At 38.5% G+C, this 23,589-nt stretch overlaps 1 protein-coding gene across 2 annotated transcripts; it reads left to right on the forward strand.

The window, feature by feature from the left end:
- The first annotated feature begins 982 nt into the window (after positions 1-982).
- On the forward strand, positions 983-23,227 carry LOC129768507 (uncharacterized). 2 transcript variants are annotated; one of them, XM_055770206.1, is made up of 10 exons: positions 983-1,833; positions 1,954-2,119; positions 7,563-7,706; positions 7,763-8,381; positions 8,442-8,860; positions 20,511-20,691; positions 20,759-21,101; positions 21,168-21,315; positions 21,380-22,007; positions 22,172-23,227. In XM_055770206.1, the coding sequence occupies exons 1-9, from the start codon at positions 1,239-1,241 to the stop codon at positions 21,990-21,992; spliced, it is 3,228 nt and encodes a 1,075-aa protein (XP_055626181.1). In that variant the 5' UTR covers positions 983-1,238; the 3' UTR covers positions 21,993-22,007; positions 22,172-23,227. The 2 variants fall into 2 exon arrangements, with proteins under 2 accessions (XP_055626181.1, XP_055626180.1); XM_055770205.1 differs by having other exon boundaries at positions 984-1,833; positions 21,380-23,227.
- Positions 23,228-23,589: the final 362 nt, after the last annotated feature.

Here is a 23,589-nt window from a genome sequence, read left to right on the forward strand (position 1 = left end):
GTGGGTTCGAACTCCGGTCGTCTAGATTATCATCCACCAGCTATCTCGCGCGGCTATCTGAAATTTAATTCAACAGCGGTTAATACTTTCGAGTGCATCAGCATTTCATTGACATTTCAATATGATGTAATATGTTCTTTATTAGGATCTAATATGATTCACTGTTTCATGATTTTCTTCAGCATGCAACACGATTCACTACAGTACTGAATCAATTTAAATTATACGCTTATACGACACACAAACTGCATCAGCGTAATATACGCATATGATGCGGCTTAAATATATTTTACGACAATGTGCATCATAAAATTGATGTTTATTATACCGAATTGCGACTTAATTTGATAATGGTATTTAAAATCGAGTTTTTACATTTAATGCGATTTCAAATATACACGATACATACTTTGATTGATATTATATGCGATTATGATTTATTCGGATTTCTTGTAAGACTTGGCACGTGCAAAATTATACGATTTAATGTTTGCTGGGACCCTTTATTCCACCTGAATATCCATCATTATTTTCACCTCCCAATGAAAGCACACGTAGCTTAATGCCGTCTACTCTACTCTTCAAAATCAGAATCCGAATTGGATTACGATTCCAATAATACAAAAGCAAAAGCAGCAGATTTTCCATTTTCATAGTCTTTATTTTTAGATTTTCCAAAACAATATTCGGAACTTGACAGTTTAGTATAGTTGTATTGGTGAACCCGAGTGCCAACCCGTGAAACATCTCAGTGCGAAACTAACAGCTTTCGGGGCGAACTAGTGCGACACTGAGTGCGAAACTGAGTGAATAAAAAAACGTTTTGACAGCAGTTAGTGCGGCACTGGGGTTGAAACTGAACAAAAACGAATTCGCTATAACTCAAATTGACACAGCCCTATCTACGTCCTGCCCGAACGTTTACTTCAGTGTTAACTTTTCCAAGCCACTGTGATCCATGACATTTGAGGGGCTAGTTTCACGCAATCGAAACACAAAACAACTCCATTATTAGCACCAGCAGTAGCAGCAGCTCGTCTCTCAATAGCTTTTGTTGCTTTGTTTCCGAAACTGTGATTCTAGGGACAAATTATTCATTAGATAATCGTTAAGGGAAACCTTTCGGAGCTACACACTACGGGCGCTTCACAATCCATCGTTATGAAAAGCTAGTATACGGCTCACGGATCGAACAATTAGCATAGTGAAAACAACATTGAAATCGGACAACGTTCAAGATGGAGAACCTCAACTTCCCACCGGTGGAATTCGAACGTCCCGCCTGCTACGACGAGGGCAGCGGGACGGTCTTCCAGGAGTTCGCGATAATTCTCCAAAATTTCCACCACTTCAAAAGTATTCCCACGGAGCGGTGGTTGTCGGTGCTGCAGGAGAAAGCAATAGCTCGGCGTAAGCTGGACCACCGGGAGGCGGATCGGTTGCAAAATCTGTCCGTGCAGATGGCGGAGAACGACGAAGCGGACAAAGCAATGATCCATATCACCCAAGCGCTGTTTCGGTGTCCACCGGATAGTATACTGGCGAAGGCAATCCTCTGCCAGAAGGGTGAACTATTACGCCGGAAGGAGCGAATGCAGGATGCGATACGTCATCTGGAGCAGTGTCTCCGGATAGAGGGCGAGCGCTTCTCGTTCGGGACGTACCTCTGCCTGCTGCGCTGCTACAAGGCGATGGGAAATGCCCCGAAGGTTAAATCGACTCTGGGTCGGTGTGCGACGTTTTTCAACCGGTGGAAGGACGAGTTCCAGCGATACGACTCGCAGCTCAAGAACGAACCGGATGCACACATGGAGGAGATGAAGAAAGAGTTCGGTGAGTTGATACGGGAGGAGTAAATGCTCTGAGTCACATTATTTTGGCATCGTTGAATTACGTGATTAACAGTCGTGGAAAGCGGGGCAAGATGGGCATTAACGATAATTTTTTTTTTAGATCTCCACGCTAATTGTATTCCGAAAGAAATTGTAAACGATAAAAGCTTTCATAACGAACCTGCCGTTCAGGACAATTATGAGGAAGAAATCGATTTGGAACCTTTCATGGGATTTTCATCCGATTCAGAAATAAGTGGCGCTTCCAGTGCATGCAGCTTAGACATGTGAGTATAGCATCTTCTATATAATTTACTAAGTTACGTCATGATCGTTTTTTAATTTAATTTATTTTCCACTGGCTCAACAGCGTTAAGCATCAATCAGCCGTGTTTATGAATAGAGAAAAGCCTCTGTGAGTAGAACTATGCAAATGTTCTTTCTCAAAAAGGCATAAAACCCTATCGTTTTTACAAGAAATGGTACAATATAACTAATTATATAACAATTAATAATAGAATATTATTTAAGGCTTCTTGTGGATTTTTTGATAGAGATAACCACATAGATTGCGTGCGATCTAGAGATGGGCAAACCGTTCACGAACGGTACGAAAGAACTAGTTCGCCGAAAAGAGTGAACGAACGGTCGTTCTTTTTCAAAGAACGGTAGTTCTCTCCACGAACTGATTCCGAAAGAACGGTTTGTGAGTGAATTGTTTGAGAGTGAACTGTTTGTGAACGAACTGTTTGCGAGTGAACTGTATGAGAAAGAACTGATTGGGAGTGAACTGTTTGAGAACGAAGTGTTTGCGGGCAAATTGTTTGCGAACGAAAGAGTGCAGCTGAACTGATTTGCGCTGGACGGAATGGATAAATAGAACGAGAATGCTTGTAAGAAAAATAAAACGATATTGTTATTTACGAGCAAAATGCATGTAACCCAAGGTTTATTTTGTTGATGTATACTCAATTTTGGGTTAAAAATTAAATTAGATTTTCGTAGTTTTAAAGGCGAAGCTGTATATTTTCAATTCAATTCCGCGAAACTTCCTGATTATCAAAAAAAAAAACTAGGGGAAGTTGGGGCGATTCAAGAATTAGGTAAACATAAAATCTCATAGTGAGGGCAAGTTGAGAAGAAAGTTTTTTCGTTGCTTTCAATCTATTGTTTGGCCTATTGCGTGTACGTGTTATCGTGATTGTTTATTAATTGATTGTTAGTAGAAATAGTTGCTGAATTTTTCCTCTGAATAAAATATGATCTTACATGGAATCTGTGTGCATCTTTTGTTAGTAGAAATAGTTGCTGAATTTTTCCTCTGAATGAAATATGATCTTACATGGAATCTGTGTGTTGTCCATACAGAAAATAAGAAAAATTGCACATATTTTATTCGCATTAAATTATTACTTATACTTTTGTCGTTCGATAAACATATTTTCACATACAGTTTGCGACTTTTAAAGAAGAAGCACCCTATCTTTCCCCACTAAATTTCAAAAATATAAATCCCATACGTACACTATCCAATCCAACGATATATATGAATAGCTGTCTATAGATGTTGGGTTCTAGCTAATATTTTATGTTGTTCTGAATACCGCTGAACGAAAGAGCGAAAGAACTGTTCAAAAAAACTGATTCACTTAGATGAACGGTTTGTGACTGAACCGTTCATCAAAGTGAACTGTTTTGCCCATCTCTAGTGCGATCACGTGCATTCGAGTATTTTTGAGTTCTGAAGGAAATAGTTGAAAATGAAAACGTTAATAACCATAGATTATTGGTAAATAGTAAAATTATTCATAACAAAAAACAAAAAAGTTGGAGACGTAAACGATAATTAAAAATAAAAGAAAAAATACACACATACTCATACTTGAAAGTGTATGGACTTGAGGAAATAATAAATTACCGAAATAGCATCGAGATTACGAGTAGCGAGAACATCGTGGATCGAAACATTGAGTGACATTCTCTTTTTGCGAAAATTTTCCATTAAAGATATCCTGTTGTTTTGAAATTTAGAACAATACCACACAACGTGATCAATATCGTGGTAACCTATACCACAAATACATTGGTTACTATCACTAATATTAATTCGAAAAAGATGTGCATTCGAGGAATAATGATTTGACATGAGTCTGCACACTACCCGTATGAAATCACGAGAATAATTATATCCTTTGAACCATGTTTTGAGGAAACCTTTAGGAATGATAGAACACAGCCACCGACCTCTATCACTACCTTTCCAACTTGTCTGCCAAAATTCAAGTGTACGTTCACGAGGAAAATGGAGATATTCATCAAAAGTAATGGCCCTATGAAATAAGAGTCCTTCCATAGCGCCCTTCTTAGCAAGAAAATCTGCTTTTTCATTTCCTGGTATCGAACAATGAGAGGGAATCCATACAAAAGTGATATTAAATGATCTACTCATCAAACACTTAAAAGCTGTTGGATTCCAGAAAAGAAATACGAAGAATATATATAATATAGAAATATAGAAAGTACCCCTAAAGAGCTGAGGCTATCCGAAAAAATGTAAAAATGTTCGGGTGACAAGTTCTGAATATGTTGTAAAGCAGTCTATATTGCAGCTAATTCCACAACAAACACCGAACAGGGTAAACTAAGCTTACGGAATGTGTAGAAGTTAATATTGAATACCCCAAAGCCTTTGGAATCATTAAGACTAGATCCATTAGTAAAAAAATGTTTTGGTTGAGTCAATATGTTTATATCTTGACAAGAATATTGCAGGCATAACTATTTGGCGGGAATCACCTGAAATACCACTAACATGAACCTTCATTGACAGGTCAAAATTAATAGAAGGATTGAACAAAATGAAAGGAATGGTCTGGAAACCATATAATGCAAATGGGCTTTCCAGGGTCAGAAATTCATGATATAGCAACATTCGCTTAGTTTGAGTGCCTGAGGTTAGAACGGGCAGTGGTCCTGAAGCAAAAACTCCCATACTCCATAACAGATAGATGAATGACGACGAGTGCCTACTTGTTCTACCCAAAAGTATAAGTTACAGTTGTGTAGGATGGTGTTTTCTTGAAAACACAACCATCTCTGATTTTTCAGTAGAAAACTCAATACACAATTTACAAGCCCAATCAACCAAATTATCAAAAGAAATCTGCAAGGGATTATACAGATCAATACTGTCTTTGCCCATTACTGACACTACACAATCATCTGCATATTGTCTCAAAGTACAGTTACCTCATAAACAAACATCAATGTCATTTACATAAAAGTTGTGAAGTATTGGACTAAGACATGAGCCTTGAGGGAGACCCATGTAGCTAATCCGTAAAACTGACGAAGAACCATGGGAAAAACTCATAAGTTTTCAACGTATTAAGTTAAACAGAAAACTATTTAAATTTGGCGAAAATCCATTTAGATGAAAATTTTCAAAAAGAATCTCAATGGAAACTGAATCAAACGCACTCTTAATATCTAGAAACACTGATGCCATTTTTTTGCTTTCTACACAAGGCGATGTCAACCTCTGATGAAAGCAGAGCAAGACAATCATTAGTTCCTTTGCCTCTACGAAACCCGAACTGCGAAGGTGAGAGATGGTTATTGGATTCTATCCAGATGTCTAAGCGATATAGAATCATTTTCTCTAATAATTTGCGAATGCAAAAGAGCATTGTTATTGGTCTATAAGAATTATAATCAGACGCAGGTTTACCAGGTTTCAGAACAGCTATGACTTTAATCTGTCGCCACTCATGCGAAACAACGTTCTGCTCAAAAAAAAACGGAGGCGCAATATCATCAGATGTCTCCAAGAAGGGAGGTGGAGCGGGTGCTGAATCTGGGCATATTTTCTTGACAAAGTCAAAGATCCACCTTTCAGAATATTCAACTTGTTCATTTGAAGGAGTTAAATTTCTCATTTGTCTGGCAACTCTCCAAGAAGTGCTCAAAGAAGACTCTTGGGAAAGCCCATTCACAAAATTACGCCAATAGCCTCTCTTTTTGGCTTTTATGAAGCTTTTGAATTTACGCTTCAGATAAATGCCATGTGAGTTGAAATCTCCCAAAATAAGATGAGGTTGCGGTAGAAGTTCATTTATATTCACATGTTTTCGATAATTTTCGATAATTAAGCATTCTACTTGGTGGAATATAAATAGAAGCAATGCACAAATCTCTACCCTTGATACGTGCCTGCCACGCAAGAATTTCAATTCCTGTGACTAAAGGCAGGGGAATCCTGTAAAATGGAAAGCATTTTCTAATTCCTATGTGAACTATGTGACGAAGCTTATCAATGAGCACATAACTTGGACGAGCTGTGCCCTCTAAGGATATTCTAAACGAACCAGATGGGAAATTTTTCTTTTCGTTGTCATCAATTATCAATGAATGACGAGAATAACAGAGTTTCATTAAAGAGCCTCTCTGGATACACTAGAAGTAAATTCTGACAATGTCATACAAAAATTTGGAGAGAGGTGCTCCACTTCTGGTATGAGATTGTACGGAATTTGTATATAGTAGTTTAAAGTAAGTGGTTTTATTATAACAATTAAAAAAATGCAAATGTTTATCATTTTAAAAAAAATTAGATATAGTAAAAACAAACGTGCGTACCTAACATTCTATTATGTAAATTGAGACGAAGAAAAGATGTAAAGTGTTAACTGGCCAATTAAAATGTATAGAACTTTGTATCAATCAAAAACGTATAAGAAATAAAAATGAATTTATGCAAAAAAAATTGTAAATAAATTCAGGGATCTTTCCTTCAAAATTTTCACATTAGGAAGTTTTACATCATGAAAAATATCCTCTGCTTTTTGGAAATCTTTTAGTTGAAGAGATTTTTCCGAAACCACACCATCGATTTCAACAATGTGTGCCGGAATATACATTCGATATTCATCAGTGAACAAAGAGTTAATAACAACCGCATTAGCGTCTTTGCATTCCGAGAGCACAACACGAAGTTTATCTTTATTCACTTTTGTAATTTCCAAGACACTTGAGTACTTAGACTTCAGGTCTTTACAAATTTGGGTTAATCTTAAAAGTTTCCCTTTGGGACGGAAGAATACCACCCAACGTTTTTTCGATGATCCAGAAACGTTCTGGTATTGTCGAATTTGAGAAAGATTCTTGGAAGGAACATTCTCAATTATTGGATGTTGAGGAGAATTCATTGGATTTTGAACCGAACTGAGTGAAACAGAATTAATTGTGGGTTGTGTCGAATTTGACTGTAATTGATTTTTATTTTTCTTCGAAGGACGAACTTCAGAAAAACAATTACTAGGAGAAACGACGATGCTCATATAAACATCGGAGGGTTCGTTTTCCTCCGATAGAATGGTGTAACAAAAATGAGAGAAAAAACAGCATAAAATACCTAACACTCCCAGAGGATAAAACAATTCTTTTTGTATATAAAAATAAATAAATCAATTGAGTAACACAAAACAAATACTTAGCTGTTTTTAATTTGGCATTTTTTTTATTTCAAAATTCGTTTATCTTTTTCGGAGAATTCCACTCGTTAAACAAATGGTTCCAATTACTTCACAACTTCTTCTGGAAATAGTCTTCCAAACACTGAAATAGCTTACAAGAAAAATCACAAAGAAAATCTGCAATATTCGTTGTGATGAAAATTACACGTCACCTTTATTCCACGGCTTGCTGATGTATGACTTTTGATCGTTACAGGGAGGAGGAATTACCCAAATTAGTGGCAAATAGGTTTATTCCGGAAGGCTCAATTGTGCTGATCGAACGCCCGTTCGCGTCACATTTGGAATTTTCTAAAGTACAATGTTACGTTTGCCATATCGTTTATCCCCATCTGATACCGTAAGAGACTTCTTGTTTGAGTTGTCTATGCTCTTATTCTAACCATTTCCTTATAGTTGTTTCAACTGCCACGGTGTGTTCTACTGCTCGTACCAATGCCAAAGGCTTGACTCGGCAATTCACAAGTACGAATGTCGAGCCTACCAACTGCTGTTCTTCCCGTTAGTCAACGGAAATTTGGAAATTCGAATGCTGATTCGAACGTTGGATGTGTTCAAACGTGTTCTGTCCGTTAAAGGTCCCAATACGATAAAATTCCTACGAACAGCGAACGATTTCATTGAGCTTTTGCTGGAGGGCCGAGCAGCGTCTGCGGAAGTGTTCAATGTTTTACTGCTCAATCTGGATTATACCATCTTCCGGCCGGAGGATTTCGACGCGCTCATGATCAAGACGGAAAAATTGCTCAGCTACGTGAAATACGATGGCCAAATTCGGGCGCACTATTTCTACCAGTGCCAAAAAATCGACGATCTCCAGTTCGATATTATCATTGGGGGTCTGCTGCTGCACTTTTGTACCTTAACGATGTCCAAAGTGAGTCGTCTGTCGTTCGAGATTCCCGCAACGGAAGATTTCGTTGGGCGGATTGATGACTACGAAGCAACCGAAGCGCGGGAGGAGGTATCTCTCAAAAATACTATTCACGAGACACTGAAGCGGTACGGCAAGGAGGTAAGTGCTTCTGATTTGCAATTGTTTGCGCTTAACAAACTGTGTCACATTGTCTTCCAGCATTCCACCATGATGCGTGGCAAAATAGACGCAGATTTTCTACGGGACGGTGTCTTAAGTCACCTGGAGACGCTGCGCAGTGTGGCGAAGGAAAATCAATGCAATTCATCGGAAGTGACGACGATGGCTAGCACTCAGGTGTGGACACGGGCCAATGTAAAACGTCTGTGGCAAGGGTGTTTGGAGAGTGTCAATTTTAATAATGTCCAGCGACATGCCACCAGCATGTATGCTCTTCGACGAGGAACGGAAGACGATGTGATAGCAAAGGCGCTCATAGCGTTTTTCGACAGTTACTTCGAGCACTTTGGAGACATCCCGATGTGCAGTAGGGGGCGAACATTTCCGAACAGCTTACGGGGGTTCTATCCGACCATGATGAAGTTGAAGCACTCCTGCGGGCCGAATTTGTTTTATTCGTGAGTAGTAATACCTTATCTTATTGCAGTAATCATTCGATAACTGAATCTGGTTTAACCGAACTGCTTTTTAAGTGAGCAAACGTTAACTGGACTTTGGCCCAGTTAAAAAGCAGAAAAAAAATAGTTTTTCACGTTTTCTTGCTAAGCGAACATTCATAGGTCCAATCGCAGGACTGTTCGTTGATTGATCTTCTCATTGACCCTTTACAATTTCCTTTTACTATAAATTTCCTAGTACTTCTACCAAAATTAGTCATTGAAATGTCAAATTATTTTCAGACACAATTCTCGTTCAAGATTTTTCAATCACTTGCAAATAACATGTTTCTCCCTTACATGGAATACAGTGACGTCTCTGATATTATATCAGGCTCAAAACAAAATTTCGCGTTATAAAATGGAAACTTGATATATTTGAAACAGATATTTTTATTGAACGAAAATTCTTTTTTTTTCTCCAATATGTATGAATTAAACATTTGGTTTCCCAAAAATAGCTCTCTGTTGCCACGATTACGGTTGGAAAAGAGAATATATCGCTGGTTCGATAAGGTTCAAAGGAATTATATAGGTTACCTTCTCAGGTTTCCCTAAAATAACTATCAGTCACCACAATCGCGGTTAAATAAACACCACGCGATGATAAGAGAATATATCTCCAGTTTGATAAGGTTTGGAGGAGTTATTCCGGTTACCTTCTCAGGTTTCCCGTATTTAACTCTCCCCCATCGCGATTAGAGTGCGCGGGATGAAAAATACAATATATAGCTAGTCAAATAATTATTTTCTCTGCCGCGTGTTGTGACATATAAGATTTTCAGTTTTTTTTTCAAATGGTCGATAATTCGGGTTTACATAATCATACACTTACCGCAGTGAATCCTGATTTTTCTTAACCATTCCCACTAACAACTATCCCTTCCATGATAAACGCTAGGGAACCACGCTATAGAGGCGACCCTTCTGGCCTTTGGGCAGCGAATATCATACTAACATTCCTTCCCTTCCCCTGGTGACTGTGAGGACGTGGCCGGCGTCGTTATTGACCATTTAAAGCTCGAATCACCGAAAATTGCACAACGAGAATGATTTGCTAGTCCCAAGCGTCATTCTGTGTGTTCTTTGTGCAATTTGGTTGGTTCAGGTCAATCACGGAGAGCAACTACGACTGTACAATTCGTAGTTACTACCCAATCTCAAGCTCATGCTCAAGCTCCAATATGTATGAACTAAACATTATTTTTCGTGCAACATGCAAAATTTATAGCATGTCATTTATAATATTGACATGTAGAACAACACAGTATAACATGATATAACGAAATTATAGTTGCAGTGCTTTTCTCATAGCAATTTCTTTTGTTTTCTCGGAGAGATTTTGAGAAAGACATTGTAGCTAAATTTGAGTTATTTTGTTCTTCCCATTCTATCATACTATTCAAATTTTGAATTGAAGTTTTGTATGAATTGCATTCTGTTTTTCAGAGCTGCTCCGGTTGATTACTGTTATTATTCTTTTTTTTTCTTCATCTTCATCTTCCTCAATATCGGTATCTTCAACCTTTTCTGATGGATCATTTACGATAAATTGGTTGTCGGAAAGTTTTGTGTGAAATATTTTTCCTTCTTCGAGGTCCTGTACCACTATTTGATTACCAGGATCAGTAATCAAAAATAAAGTGGATACAGAAATTCTGTTTTCGTTAACCAAATACATATTTGTTTTGGACCACATAAAATTGCTTCCAAGATTTTGTGATTGTGGTTGACGTGCTGCCAATATTTAAATTCGGAATGCAACTCGGTGCTGATGCGCAACAAGATTTGTGTACCCAGTTGAGCTCCCACTCCTTGTGAACCGAAACACAGATGAAATGTTTGGTTATCTGCACCGTTCATACGCAGATATTTGCGCCCAGTTTTAAGCTGAGTTTTACGCTGAAATTTGCACCGTGCTTGCACCGTATTTCTATACTGCGCGCTTGAATCTGGATTGCTCACTCTGTTGAGGTATTTTTCTTCACACAAGCGTATACGGTTCATATGGGGGCACGCTGTTATTTTTATGCTTTGCTTAGAACGAACGAAGACGAAGCGGGCGCTAGAATTTGATGTGTATGTGTGTGTGTGTATAGAATGAGACGCGTATCACATAAGTGAGGAGAAATGTTTAGTATCTGAGTTTTGCGCCGGGTACATTTTGTGCTGTCGTGCTTATGAATTTTGTGCTCTTCGCACCAAGAGAGAATACGAGTTTTCTTTGAGCGCACGCTGATGAAAATTAAACTCAAGCGCAGCGCTGCGTTTGTTTTCTGAAGACTGGCAGATACTTTACAGCCGTTTCTAGCTTGCTGTATTTTTCATTAAAATAAGTATAGAATAATTACGATCAATTAATTGAAACATTGAAACAATTCTACCTTCTGCAGCATATTTAATTTTTCTTATAGTGCTTACAGTCAAAACATACAGTTTCACAAATTAATCCTTCTACTTTAGTATTCTTGTGATTATCGCATTGTGTATACCGAATTGTTGAGGGATTTGTGATATGTATTTTTTCATTAGCTTATATCGCCTTATTGTCACTACACAAGAATAAATCTATTACAAAAAAGTATGATTATCTCTTCCACGGCTCAAAGTTGGAAACGGCATTGGTCGTGCATCTCGTGCATTGGGAGGAGTGTCGAACCACCATAGAAACATTTATTGCCACCTGAAATCTCTACATGCCAAATTTGGTGCCGTTTGCTTGCTTAGTTATGTTATGAGTTATGCAGAAATTAGTGTTTCATTTGTATAGCAGCCGCCCAGAGGAGACCTGTATTCAAACCACCTTTAAAGATGGAAAATGTTTTGCATCTTTTGGTCCTAATTCCAACCGGCAAAAACGTCATTTTCCTAATTCCATTGATTCATGTTCCTAATTCCAGTAATCAAATTGTTATAATAATGAATCGTTTCAAATAGTCTGGATTTTTTTTTAAAGCGATCTTATTTTTTGCGCGCACCCATCAGTCGCGTAGAAAAAGAATTCAGTATAGTAGATTTGGCAATGTTTTGCGTTGTAAACAAGTGAAGCTTTTCTGTTCTCTTTTGTGTTTTTGGCGACAAGTTGTTGCTCTGATTTCTTTGTCTTTCGTATCTTTTCTTTTGTTACTTTTTTTTCTTAAGTTCTTCGATGTTTTCCATGTACAAACGATAAGCCTGACTGGTAGCTGTGGCAGGAACAGTTGGCTTTACAAGACTGCGTTTAGTCGGAGTTTTTGTAGATACATAAGGCATACTAAATGAAATTATAAATGCAACATGTGATACTAGATCTTCTTTCTCCGGGTTACTTCCCATCGACGATTCAATCTTTATGGATGTTACATTTTTAGTTTTTAAAAATGTTGAAATTATAGAATACGAAAATAAACTAACACAGATTTTATAATTACCTCCTGAAAATATGTCATCGAATCCGTACACTAGTGATTCGACTGAAACTGCTGTCACTCCTTTAGCTTTTGCCCACACATGATATAGATTTATATCTACTACAGCCCCCTGCCACTTTCCAATGGAACGACAAATTTCGAAAACACTCAGTTGATCCGATGATATGGTCGATTCGAGGCGCTTCAAAAATGATTCGTTGTTGCTCTCATCATTAGCTTCCTCTGTTTCATTCATTTCCATTGTTGGCAACACAGCTTGTGATGAAGACGCTTCGCTGAATTTTCCAATAAGACATGAGAAATTAACCGCATCTAACGGATACAATCCATATCGTCGGAAACCGTTGATCAATATCGATTGAAGGGTCGCCATTGCGATTTCTTTCCTCGGGAATATTTCACCGTTATTGTCGATCCTTCATTCTGCTAGATCTTGATTCCGAAAGTTTTTGAGTGGTCTGAAAAAGCTGACGTCCATCGGCTGAGTGATTTGAGTGGAAGTTGATGGAAGACAGACCAGCACTATTTCTTTTGACGTAGGACTACGTCTTTCATTTCTATACCGGGGTGTAAAATCAAAGTCTCGAAAACGAAAGTGTTACGCCGGAGACCGAGATTTTGAGTGTTAATAGCTCCTAAACAACTGAACGAAATGGTATGATAAACACTTCATTCGAAAGATAAAATGTCTACGCGTTCTATACTTGTTACTTTCTGATCCAAAAACTTGTTTCAATAGTCTTAAATTTGCTTTCAAAATAGGCTATTGAAATCACCAATCGGTATATAAGCGAGCGCCGCTCGGAAATCCACTCAGTTCTAATTGAACAGCGATTGGAGCATGTTGTCGCTGTTGTGGTGAAGCTCTTCATTTATCATGAAAGCGCGGATGAACGGTGTCACCAAGAGCCTGTTTGTGCACCTTAGGCCAGAATGGAATCCATCAGGAGGAGAGTGATGCTACAAACGGTTTTCCGGGAAGATCTCGAAGCAGCCGCTACACACACACACATACACGCACGGAATTCTTTCCGTTTGGATCGAGAAAGATCCGGAAAATAATCTGCCAGTTCCTCTAGGAATTTAAAAGGAATTTAAAATTACATTCATATGAAAGAGTTTATTTTAATGTTTTCTATCCATGTAACAGTGTGACCAAATACATTAGGTTTTGTGATTTTTCAATCAATCGCAATCAACAGGATAGCTTCTGAAGATTATTCTTCCCCATCAGTAGGATATTTCCATATCCAATATTGGATGCATAAAACCTTGTGCCTCTAACGTAACGCTCTCGTTTTCAAAGTTCTCCAAATATTCATTCATTCAGAATGAATTCAGATTCAACTTCATACAAATGATCTCTAAATCAACGATAGTCCTACGTCACCCTTGCGGTTATACCATAGATATAACCCACTTCCTGTTTTTTCGTGCATAGCTCGATCGTATCATTTGAGACATGTGACTTATGTCCATAGTGCTCCCGTAGCCAAGTGGTGTGACGCTAAACCAAACATGCCGGGGGTTCGATTCCCGTTCTGGTCGGGGGAATTTTTCGTCAAAGAAATTTCCTCCGACTTCTACTGTGGTCAAGCGTACTCTGGAGCTTGCCACTCAGGATGCACTCATGCACACGATGCTTTGGCAATACGCTTGGTACCCGTCTTGATATTTGTGGATACCGTTTAATGAACCCATTAATCCATTTACGATCCTACATTACAATGTATGATTTTTTAAGAAAGATCTCTGTAGAAAAGTTAACATATTTTTGAGTTTTAAAAGGTTTTGTTTTTTGTTAGGTTATGTACTTTCCGCCCATAGTTGCTTCAAACCGAATTTTGTTGCCCAATAAAGTTGAATGAATGAAAATTGAATGAAAATGATAGTAAGTGATAGCTAATAGACTAAGCTTAAGCGCTCAAAGTTTTGATTTTTTGATCCTCGAAAAACTTCCAAGGGAAGAGTAAGGGAAATTTGGAAAATCGAGTTTTTTTTATGCCAAATGACTTAAAAATGCATGAAACGTCTAGAAATGGTGTCATCTCGGGAAAAAACGGTTGGCCGATAATCGACCTATAATTATAGAATTTAAAGAACCGACCATGTACATTTTGTTCATTGGCTCAAACAAATTACCTGTGTAAAGTTTCAGCTCAATACATGATTTGCCTCAAAGCACTCAAAGTTTTCATTTTTTGGCCACTCAGGCTAAGTCCCAAATAGTCGATTTTCGGCCAAATTTTTGTTTTTCTAGATAACACCAGAACTCGACGTTCATGCATTTTTAAGACATTTGGCATCGAAAAAAAATTCGATTTTCCAAATTTCCCCTAAATCATGTCCGATCGAGCTGAAATTTCCAATTATCTGGAATCTGTATATACAGATTCTTGATCAAAAATCATGCTGAAATTCTGTATCATTACAGAAAAATCTGTATATGTGGCAACATCGACGGAAGAACGCGCTTCAGTGCTGGACACTGGTTTTTACACACTAGAGCTCCCAAGAGTAAAGAGAGTGTAAGAGAGTGTGACTCACTCGCACCAAGATTTCTCCCTACTTGCGCACAGTGGTTCTTTTGATGTTCGCCGGTGGAAGGGAAAAACGCATGGTTTCTCTTTGGCGAGTGATGACTGTGTTTTCAGTTTAGACATGAAACTCGCGCGCTGGTGTACCATTTCAGTGAAAATGCTTCCACTGCTAATCGTAATTCATGTTTTCCATTTCGTGACATCTGATTTTTCCTATCATAGAAGCTTCAAACTATAAAATGTTTAGTGCATCGGCCTTGCCCGGTCACACTCACCCACGGCGTTTAGCCATAAAGGTGGTAAAAACCATCGCAAGTAGGAGGCAGTTATTCGGGGGCAACGTTACCAGAATAAATGGATTCGGCTGGTGAACAATGTGAGCTTATTATATCGCGCATTACTGGTGTTCGCAATGACGATAATGTTAGGGACCTTGCTCCCGCCCCTTTTCTCATTCGTAAATCTATTGAGAACTGTGTTAGCGAATTCGACGGTCCCTTTGTCGAGAGCAACGTTGCGGCTTATGCTCCTAAAGGTGCATTATGCCGAATGATGCCGATCGGCCTGTACCGGGTTCGTCATGTAATGTGGACGTCCCATCGGTTTTCGACACGTCGGAAAAACCGGGCGGCACGTCCAAACTTTTTCGGCTTTACCGAGCAGCGAAGGCAGAACGATGCCGATTGGCGTAATGTGGACGCGTCTCAAGGTTCGAAGTCGGAGACAAGCAAAGGCTTTGTTACAGCTAACAGAACTACCTGATGGTACAAATGGCAAGGTCACCAACAACAAACACTTGAACAACAACAAAGTGTGTTGTCATCTGCGCACAGACAATTCATATGTCGGAGGAGAACATTGTGAACTGCCTCAAAGATCAAAAAGATTGAATTGCAAGATTAAATTGCAAGATTAAACTTTGAGGCAGAAAATGGTTGGTCAGTGAGAAATGCCCAAGCTGTCAGAGAAGACAGAGTACCCGAGTACGTTCCAAACAAAGCGACAGTCCGGGATCGAAGACTGGTAAAAAAATAAAAGAAAAATCACATTAACATCATGGCCGCTTCAATGGAGTTGAAACACATCGAGACGTTGAAAAACACGGACATGATCAAGTATCTAAAAATCAACCAGATGACCAACACACTAACGGTCATGGAACAACGATTGGCCCAGAACGGCAAAATCATTGCTCTGCAGCAGAAGGAGATATCTAAAGCCCGTTCATTAATGCTCCAAACAAAAATTTTCGAAACATCTGGGGTAACACAAGTTGCTCATGCCAGTCCCTCTTCCTTAATAAATACCACTACATCCTCCCGACAGACCAAATCCGTTCCATCTCAACAAACAGCACCGAAGGAAAGGATGAGTATATCACCGCAAAACTCCAGCTCGATTATTTTCTCCGAATCCAACATAGAATCCACCGAACTTAACGACACTCTTACAAAAACACCCTCTACGTCCACATCAGTACTTCTCCACGGCTGCAATGGTCGGCAGCTTTGAGGCAACCACTTCCTCCTCATTGGTCATCTGGTCCAGCATAAGACATAAGACTACCGATGGCTTAGTAATCATTTGTGTGTATTGAATAAATATTCAATTAAATAGCGATTGAATTAAACAATTTCCGAATTCAATTGAATTCAACATATTCACTTTACAAGTAAAGTGTTTGAACAAATCTTCTGTTAGGTCAATTCGTGCATAGTGATAGATTACATTCTTCGTAAATCTAATGACATAGTCTGACAGTCCATTATCCTTTTAGGTTTGTCAAACGATCATTGTATTTCAAATTCTCCTCTGAAGTTATTTATCTTCCAAGAATACGTACTTCACGAACGGCAAATTTGTTTGACTAAATGAACTTCAGGCGCTTAGTTTTGATTTAGACATACACGTTGAACATATTTTTGAATCAATCGACGTTATCGCAGCAAATTGTTATCAACATTTTGCCTAATCATCAAACGGTATGCGTAGAAGTTCAGTGAGCTGAAGACATGAAGGAATATCTTCCAATGCAGTCTTGAATAAACGATCCACAGTACAGGTAAACTTCGATATAACGTACATTTCACTTTCAAGATTGTACGATGTATCGAATTGTACGTTATATCGGAACATAATAAAGTACTCACAAACGTAGTCTATAATACATTATTGTGTTGCTGTTTTAGTAAAGTTAATGAATAACTTCAATCAGAAGACGAAGCCAGCCTTTCTCATGATGTTTCCCTTAGTACTGTTGATTATAGCAAGATTCATTTAGAATCCGGAATCACAAAACCAGCTGTATTTCGGGATTGATTGAAGGTACAAAACTTGTTTTGGCATTACAATACAGATAATTCATTGTTCTATCAGGAAAAAAATATTGGAATTTTTTTTCTTTTACACTTTGGAAATGTGTACGTTATATCGAGTGACGTTATATCGAGGGTACGTTATAACGAGGGTACGTTATATCGAAGTTTCCCTGTAATCCTTTTTCCAGTCCGTGTTAGGAATGTGTTTTGCAGAAATCCATGCGGGTATAAAAGTACCGCATGCTTGCATATATCTGCAATGCAGATTTCCCCAGGCTCGTTAGTTCTAAAGTCTGGGTTAGGGAAACATATTCCGGCGATCGTACATCAATCGCTGCACAAACATAAATGAGTGGATTTCCTTACTTCCTTGTTCAATTATAGTGACTTTAAACTTCTGCAGTTCATTTGTCTCTAGACCTGAGTAAGAAAATAAAAAGAAACTCTACTTCAATCTCCTTCTTTGTCTGCTTTGAAAAATACACTTCATTATCGTTCGATGCTCCTCAACAAACCTTGTCCGCTCTCAACAACATCAATCGACGTCCTTGACGGGATTTCCGAGCGGGCACCCGCTTATATACAGATTTGTGTCTTTTCAATAACCTGTTTCCAAGGCAATTTTCAAGCTATTGAAACAAGTTTCGGGTCAATAAGTAGACATTTTATCTTTCGAATGAAATGATTATCATGCCACTCCGTTCAGCCTCCAAAGAGATATTGGGCCTGATCGCGAACGTCACTTCACGGTGAAAACGAAGTGAATTGTATACAACCTTATTACGGCTGTCACCGTGTGTGTAAAATCCAGAAGAGTTCATCCGTCGTGACAACTTTGATGAACTCGGTGTTATTATGAATACCACGATACTGTCATGTCACGGAGGAAAACAGGTATATTTGTCACATGTGTTTTAGAGGGTGAAAGCTAGTCACGCGGAATGGAGTAAGTTTAATTTCGTATTTATTTAGCTTTTTTGCTAACATTTTGAATCTTGTCTTGTCTTGTTTAAGAAACAATAGATAAGCAAACAGCAATTTACCCGGCATTTTTAGAACGAAATTCTGAAGTATTCAGAGGACGTAAAATTGTTTATTTGGATTCGGTATATGCACTATGGGATGTAATTAAGGATTAAAAATGTAGTTCACGTAGGCCCATTGAAAAATGGCGAAGGTCTGCTTCTGATTGTCCTGAATGAACAGAAATTTTTCTTTCTATATTTAGGATTAGACTAAGAGAGAGTTGCAACACCATAAAATGGCAATGGAGCCCACTGGCCCAAATACGATGATTATTTTTTTTATCCCATTTATTTATTTATCAGGCTCATTAGCATTTTATCTGTAACAGAGCCAGGTTTTTATCGTGTACATGTACATATATTCATGTCTCTTCTTCTTCTTCTTCTTCTTGAATGGCGTTAACGTTCTCTGTGGAACTTTTGCCGTCTCAACGAATGCATTAACTAGCGTCATTTATTAATACTTAGTTGAGATTTCTTAAGCCATATAACACGCCTTCAATGTATTCCGAGGGGCAAGCTCTAGAATACGCGTGACCACAGTGCAAGTCGAAGGAAATTTCTCTGACGAAAAATCCTCCGGCCAGAACGGGAATCTAACCCGAACACCCGGCATGATAATGTGAGACGCTAACCACTCGGCCACGGGTGCACATGTCTCTATAAATTGTAAATTACACAGTAGAAGTAGTAGCCATTTAGGCGTTAGATTTTCTGTTCCATTACATTATGGTAAATTACACTGTAGTAGCCATTTAGGCGTAAGGGTATTCTATCTGTTCTTCCATTGTTCAGCAGACCGGACAGCGGAGACAGCTGATATTGATCATTGTTGGGTTATTTATAGAACAGCAGCCCGATGTTTCTTGCAGAGCAGAGCAGTTGTATGGATGAATCGATCTTTGTTCCACCGTGGATCGATCTCCATAGCTGATGATGGTTGCGTGGACGTAGTTATTCTATAACAACACAAAGATGATCAATTGAGGGTCCTGAGTTTGAACTCACGATCGATCGCTTAGTAAGCGAACGCGTAACCAAGTGGCTACGAAGTAATACGATAATTATGATTGATTATATATAATATTGATGTGTTGATATTTTGGATATAAAATAATAATATTATAAATATTTTCAACGGTATTGTTTTAAAGACATGCCTTGAATGAAAGAATATTAAAAAAGTGATAGTAAGTTTCAAACGAGGAAAAAATGAGTCTATCATTGCAAAGCATTCACAAGATACTGTTTTTAAATTCTTCTCTAGTTCTTTTTCCATAATTTTGATATCCGTCCAAAGAAAATCTGAATCACTTTCCGCTTTTGTCAAATTCCTTGAAACCCATCGGATTTTTTCTATGAGGATTATGCTTCTGACCGACGCTGCTGACTAGTTTCTGTTTAAATAATTAAATCAAACCTCATGTCCCGTTTATCAAATTACACGAGAATGGGAAGGATAAGAGGATTAAACTTCAGAATCCCATATTTTGTTTGTTCTGAGATATAGAAGATATTATTATTCATCAAAATTGTACAAACGGTTCATAAAAAATGATTCTAAATATTTCTCACTATTCAAACGAGTAAGACAGAGCTAAGTACAAGAGTAAGCGAGATTTCGATTATTAAACATTATAGTCATGTTTTATCTCTAGTTCAACAACTACATTATTCCCGAGCAACCAAGTACTCCTCCTCATCTTTGAGTCAGTATTTGATTCAGCAAACTAATCATGGAGGTATAATCGCAAACTTGTCATTCTAAAATATACGATTAATTAAATGGAATATTATTTCATACGCTGTATTAATTTTACCTACATAAAGTTTAAACGTCCGAAATTATGCAACCGACACAACGTTCAAACACCCGACATTATGCAATCAACATGTCTCTTATAAACGGGAATGAACACTTCCACTTCACGAAGTTCATTTTTACACGCAACGTGACAATGATGATAGACTCAAAAAGATAAAGTGAAGTGTAAGTGACGTAAAAGCGTATGTGGCAGTGATGTTCGTGATCAGGTCCATTAACGTTCTAAATACTCTCGGCTTCGTAACACTGAACTTACACTCCGGTACAGAAATGAAAGACATAGTCCTACGTCGAAACGAAACTCAAATCATGATGATGAAACCTGGTGAATTATAATGAATTGCGGAAGAATCCTTTCAATTTCCTGTTATTTCATTCCAAACTCGATTACACTTTGTCTCAGATTAGACTCGATTCCCCATGCATCTAGAAGCACAAGCCATTCTATGTGTTGTGCTGTTCAATAATTTGTGTGAACTTTTCCATCTTGTAGAATGATATCTAACGGTCTGTTCGTTGCACGTGCCCGCCGGGACATCAATGAGGGCGAAGAACTTACACTCAACCACGGGCCACACTACAAAGATGCACCCCGGGAAGAACGGAGGGAGTATTTGAAAAAGATCTACATCGACTGTGATTGCATCGAGTGTGGCCGAATAGATGACCATTGGGTAAAAATGCTGTACATATATGTTCCAATCAATTGCTGTTTCTTACGATTGCTTTCACACCCTCCAGATCCGCTACCGGCGCGTCAAATGCGAGGACTGCCTGTTCAACACGAACGCCCCGCAAACCTGCCTCAAGTGCTTACAGAGCAAAGAGGTCCCCGCCGAAATGCGAGTGCTGATCGAGCAGCTGCAAGACATCGAGTCGTGTCTGTCGATGGACCAACTGACCCAGTTGTTGCCCGTTTCGACGCTTCGCTCCGAGGGCCTGCAGACAGTCACTGCGCTGGGCAGGCGAAAAATGGTGCTGTTCAAGTTTTTCGAGCGCGTCTGGGCCATGATATTTGTGGACGCGATCAATGTGCCCACTTACAACACACTCAAAGAGCAGCTGTCGTGCTTCGTGGAGGAAGGTTAGGAGGAAGTTGAGACCCTTTTCCTTGGGCTTCTTAATTATTCTTTTTTTTTTTTCCTTTTAGTGATTCGTGATTCCATCGACGGTATCTACATTTTGCTAGAGCGTTGCAAAAATATCATCGATACGCTGTTCCCCTACATGAGCGTGCGGATGGCGAAAGAATACGAGTTCCTGGTGAGACGGACAGTTAAGTATATGATACCGGCAAAGTACGTGAACCCATTATAAGGGAAGCGGATTTAGTTTTCAAAAAAAAAAAATATTTTCTCACAGATTCCTCGCGGTTGACATGCCTCAAGTGTTTCGGACAATCGATTTGGCGCGATCGATGACCAAGCTAGCAGCTCTTATTTTGGAGGGCCACTTTCTGTATGACGACGAAAACCACCATAAACTGATGCAGGTTAAGTTCTCGCTACAAACATACGAGGAAGGCATCCGTCTGAGCGGAGCAAATGACGAAAGTGAACTGTTTCTGGATCTTATCAATGCAATGAAGCGAAGGAAGGACAACGCCGACCGGTTGATATCCCAGATCGAGCTGAACCATCATGAGACAAAAACCTCCGATGGGAAGCTGGTGGAGAACGGGAAGAAGAAGAACGGATTTCGGAGTCAGGAAGCGCGCAACGATTATTCACACCAGAATGGCACAAGTGGCACAAACGGTGCCAAGAGTGAAAGCAGCACAAATAACAACAACATCAACTATGACGATCACGACGAACGCTCGAAGTCGGCACAGATCATCAATCCGGAGGGCGACCGTAAAGTGGTCAACGGACAGGATGGGCTAAAGAAGAAATCGGAGAAAAACGTGAAGCGCAAGGAAACAGGTGCTATCCCGAAGCCAAGCCGTACAACGAAACACCATCGGAAGGTTTGAGGTGCCTTTCTGTCGGTAAGATGCATATAGTTGCTTTAGTTGCCTACTGGAAATCGTTTCCAACCGTACATTTTATTTTTTATCTTGCTTACCAAAAATGCGTCGTTCCTTTCTAATTTATCGCGCATCGAATTTTAACGTGGTCCTTTTGCTTTAATGTCATTTTATAATACCATTAGCTAAAACCGAACGTAACGCGTTGCGATATCAATTAAACAATAGATACAATACTGTACAAATATCACAACAACAACAAAAAACACATTCGTAGTCAGATGTATATTAATAAAAATAGGAAAAGGAAAGTGGGCCAAAGTAAGTGCTTCTCACGTAACATAATACATACACTGACACACAAACAAACTTGTACGCCAAATGCTGTCAATGATTGCAAAACGTATATGGAAAGAATGGACGAGTATAACTATCAATATAATGTTTAATTAATCATAACTTATGCCATACGAAGCCACCAACGAATGTTTCAACATAGGCAAAATATACAAAAAAAAAGTTATTTAACGCATAATACACTCGCACAACGGGTTATAGGTTTTTTGTTGTTTTTTTATTTTATTTTTGTTTTCGTTCGAATTCTATATTTTTTTGCTGATATGTTCGCACCGTACATATTCATATTTATTTTATTTTATTAACTTATTATTATGGTTAAACTCACACCCTCAAAGGATTGATAATTAAAACTAGTCAATTTAAAATACGCATAATTTGTATCGCCAAGAAAGGGCTGAATGCTTGCAAAGTATTACTTTACCTCGAGTTGCTCAATTATCGGCAGCGCGCAACCAAACACACACACACACACACTCAATACTATCTATCATCAAGATTATATTCATCAGAATTAGTGCTAAAGAGTATAGGGAGCCATATAACTCCAGTTATAGGCTAGGCTAGGCAAGAGGTGTGTCTAAATAATTCGTTATTTATCGATAATAGCTAATCGTAGTCTGAGATCATTGACCTTTCGAACAGCACTGTGAACACGATGGAATTAAAGACATTAATATTTAAGGCAGAAAACCCTCGTGAGCGTAGTGATGAAATCCAATCGAAGCCTTCTATACTTGGTTGACTAATATTTGGGGCAATATCGATAGAATGATAGAATACGTGAGACAAGGCAATTCTTATGAGCGAGTAGATAGGAGCTAACCAGAGTTAATTTGTTCTTCCAAGCACTTCAATTGACAGTATTAAAAATCATGAACGGAGTGCTGTCATTTTGGATCGTAACCCAAAGAATTTGAGACATGTCTGTTCTTTGGGCGTCTGTTAGCATCCAATGCAGGTTCCAGAGACCATCATAAAGTTTGATGCGAAGATACGACGTCATCCCTCAATCCAATTTGTTAAGCAATGATTCGATTCTTGATGGTCAGATTTTTCACAGTATCCGCGGACTGCAATAATTTTTCCCACCACTGTTCATAATAAAATGTATAATATGCAGATTTGACTGGTACTTTCTATGACTCACTACAACATTTAACTTAGAGAACATTTAGTTTATGAAATAAAAATAAAAAAGTTTATTTCAAGATAAAAAATGTTGAATTACAAACATACTTCAATA

This window comes from Toxorhynchites rutilus, chromosome 2 (assembly GCF_029784135.1).
Source record: "Toxorhynchites rutilus septentrionalis strain SRP chromosome 2, ASM2978413v1, whole genome shotgun sequence".
Lineage (NCBI taxonomy): Eukaryota > Metazoa > Arthropoda > Insecta > Diptera > Culicidae > Toxorhynchites > Toxorhynchites rutilus.

Bases quoted from the DNA above. Each gene is read 5' to 3' on its own strand.
- LOC129768507 (XM_055770206.1), top strand. From the start codon at position 1,239: ATGGAGAACCTCAACTTCCCACCGGTGGAATTCGAACGTCCCGCCTGC. The intron at 1,834-1,953 runs GTGAGTTGATAC...TTTTTTTTTTAG, and splicing joins GGAGATGAAGAAAGAGTTCG to ATCTCCACGCTAATTGTATT. The intron at 7,707-7,762 runs GTAAGAGACTTC...ATTTCCTTATAG, and splicing joins GTTTATCCCCATCTGATACC to TTGTTTCAACTGCCACGGTG.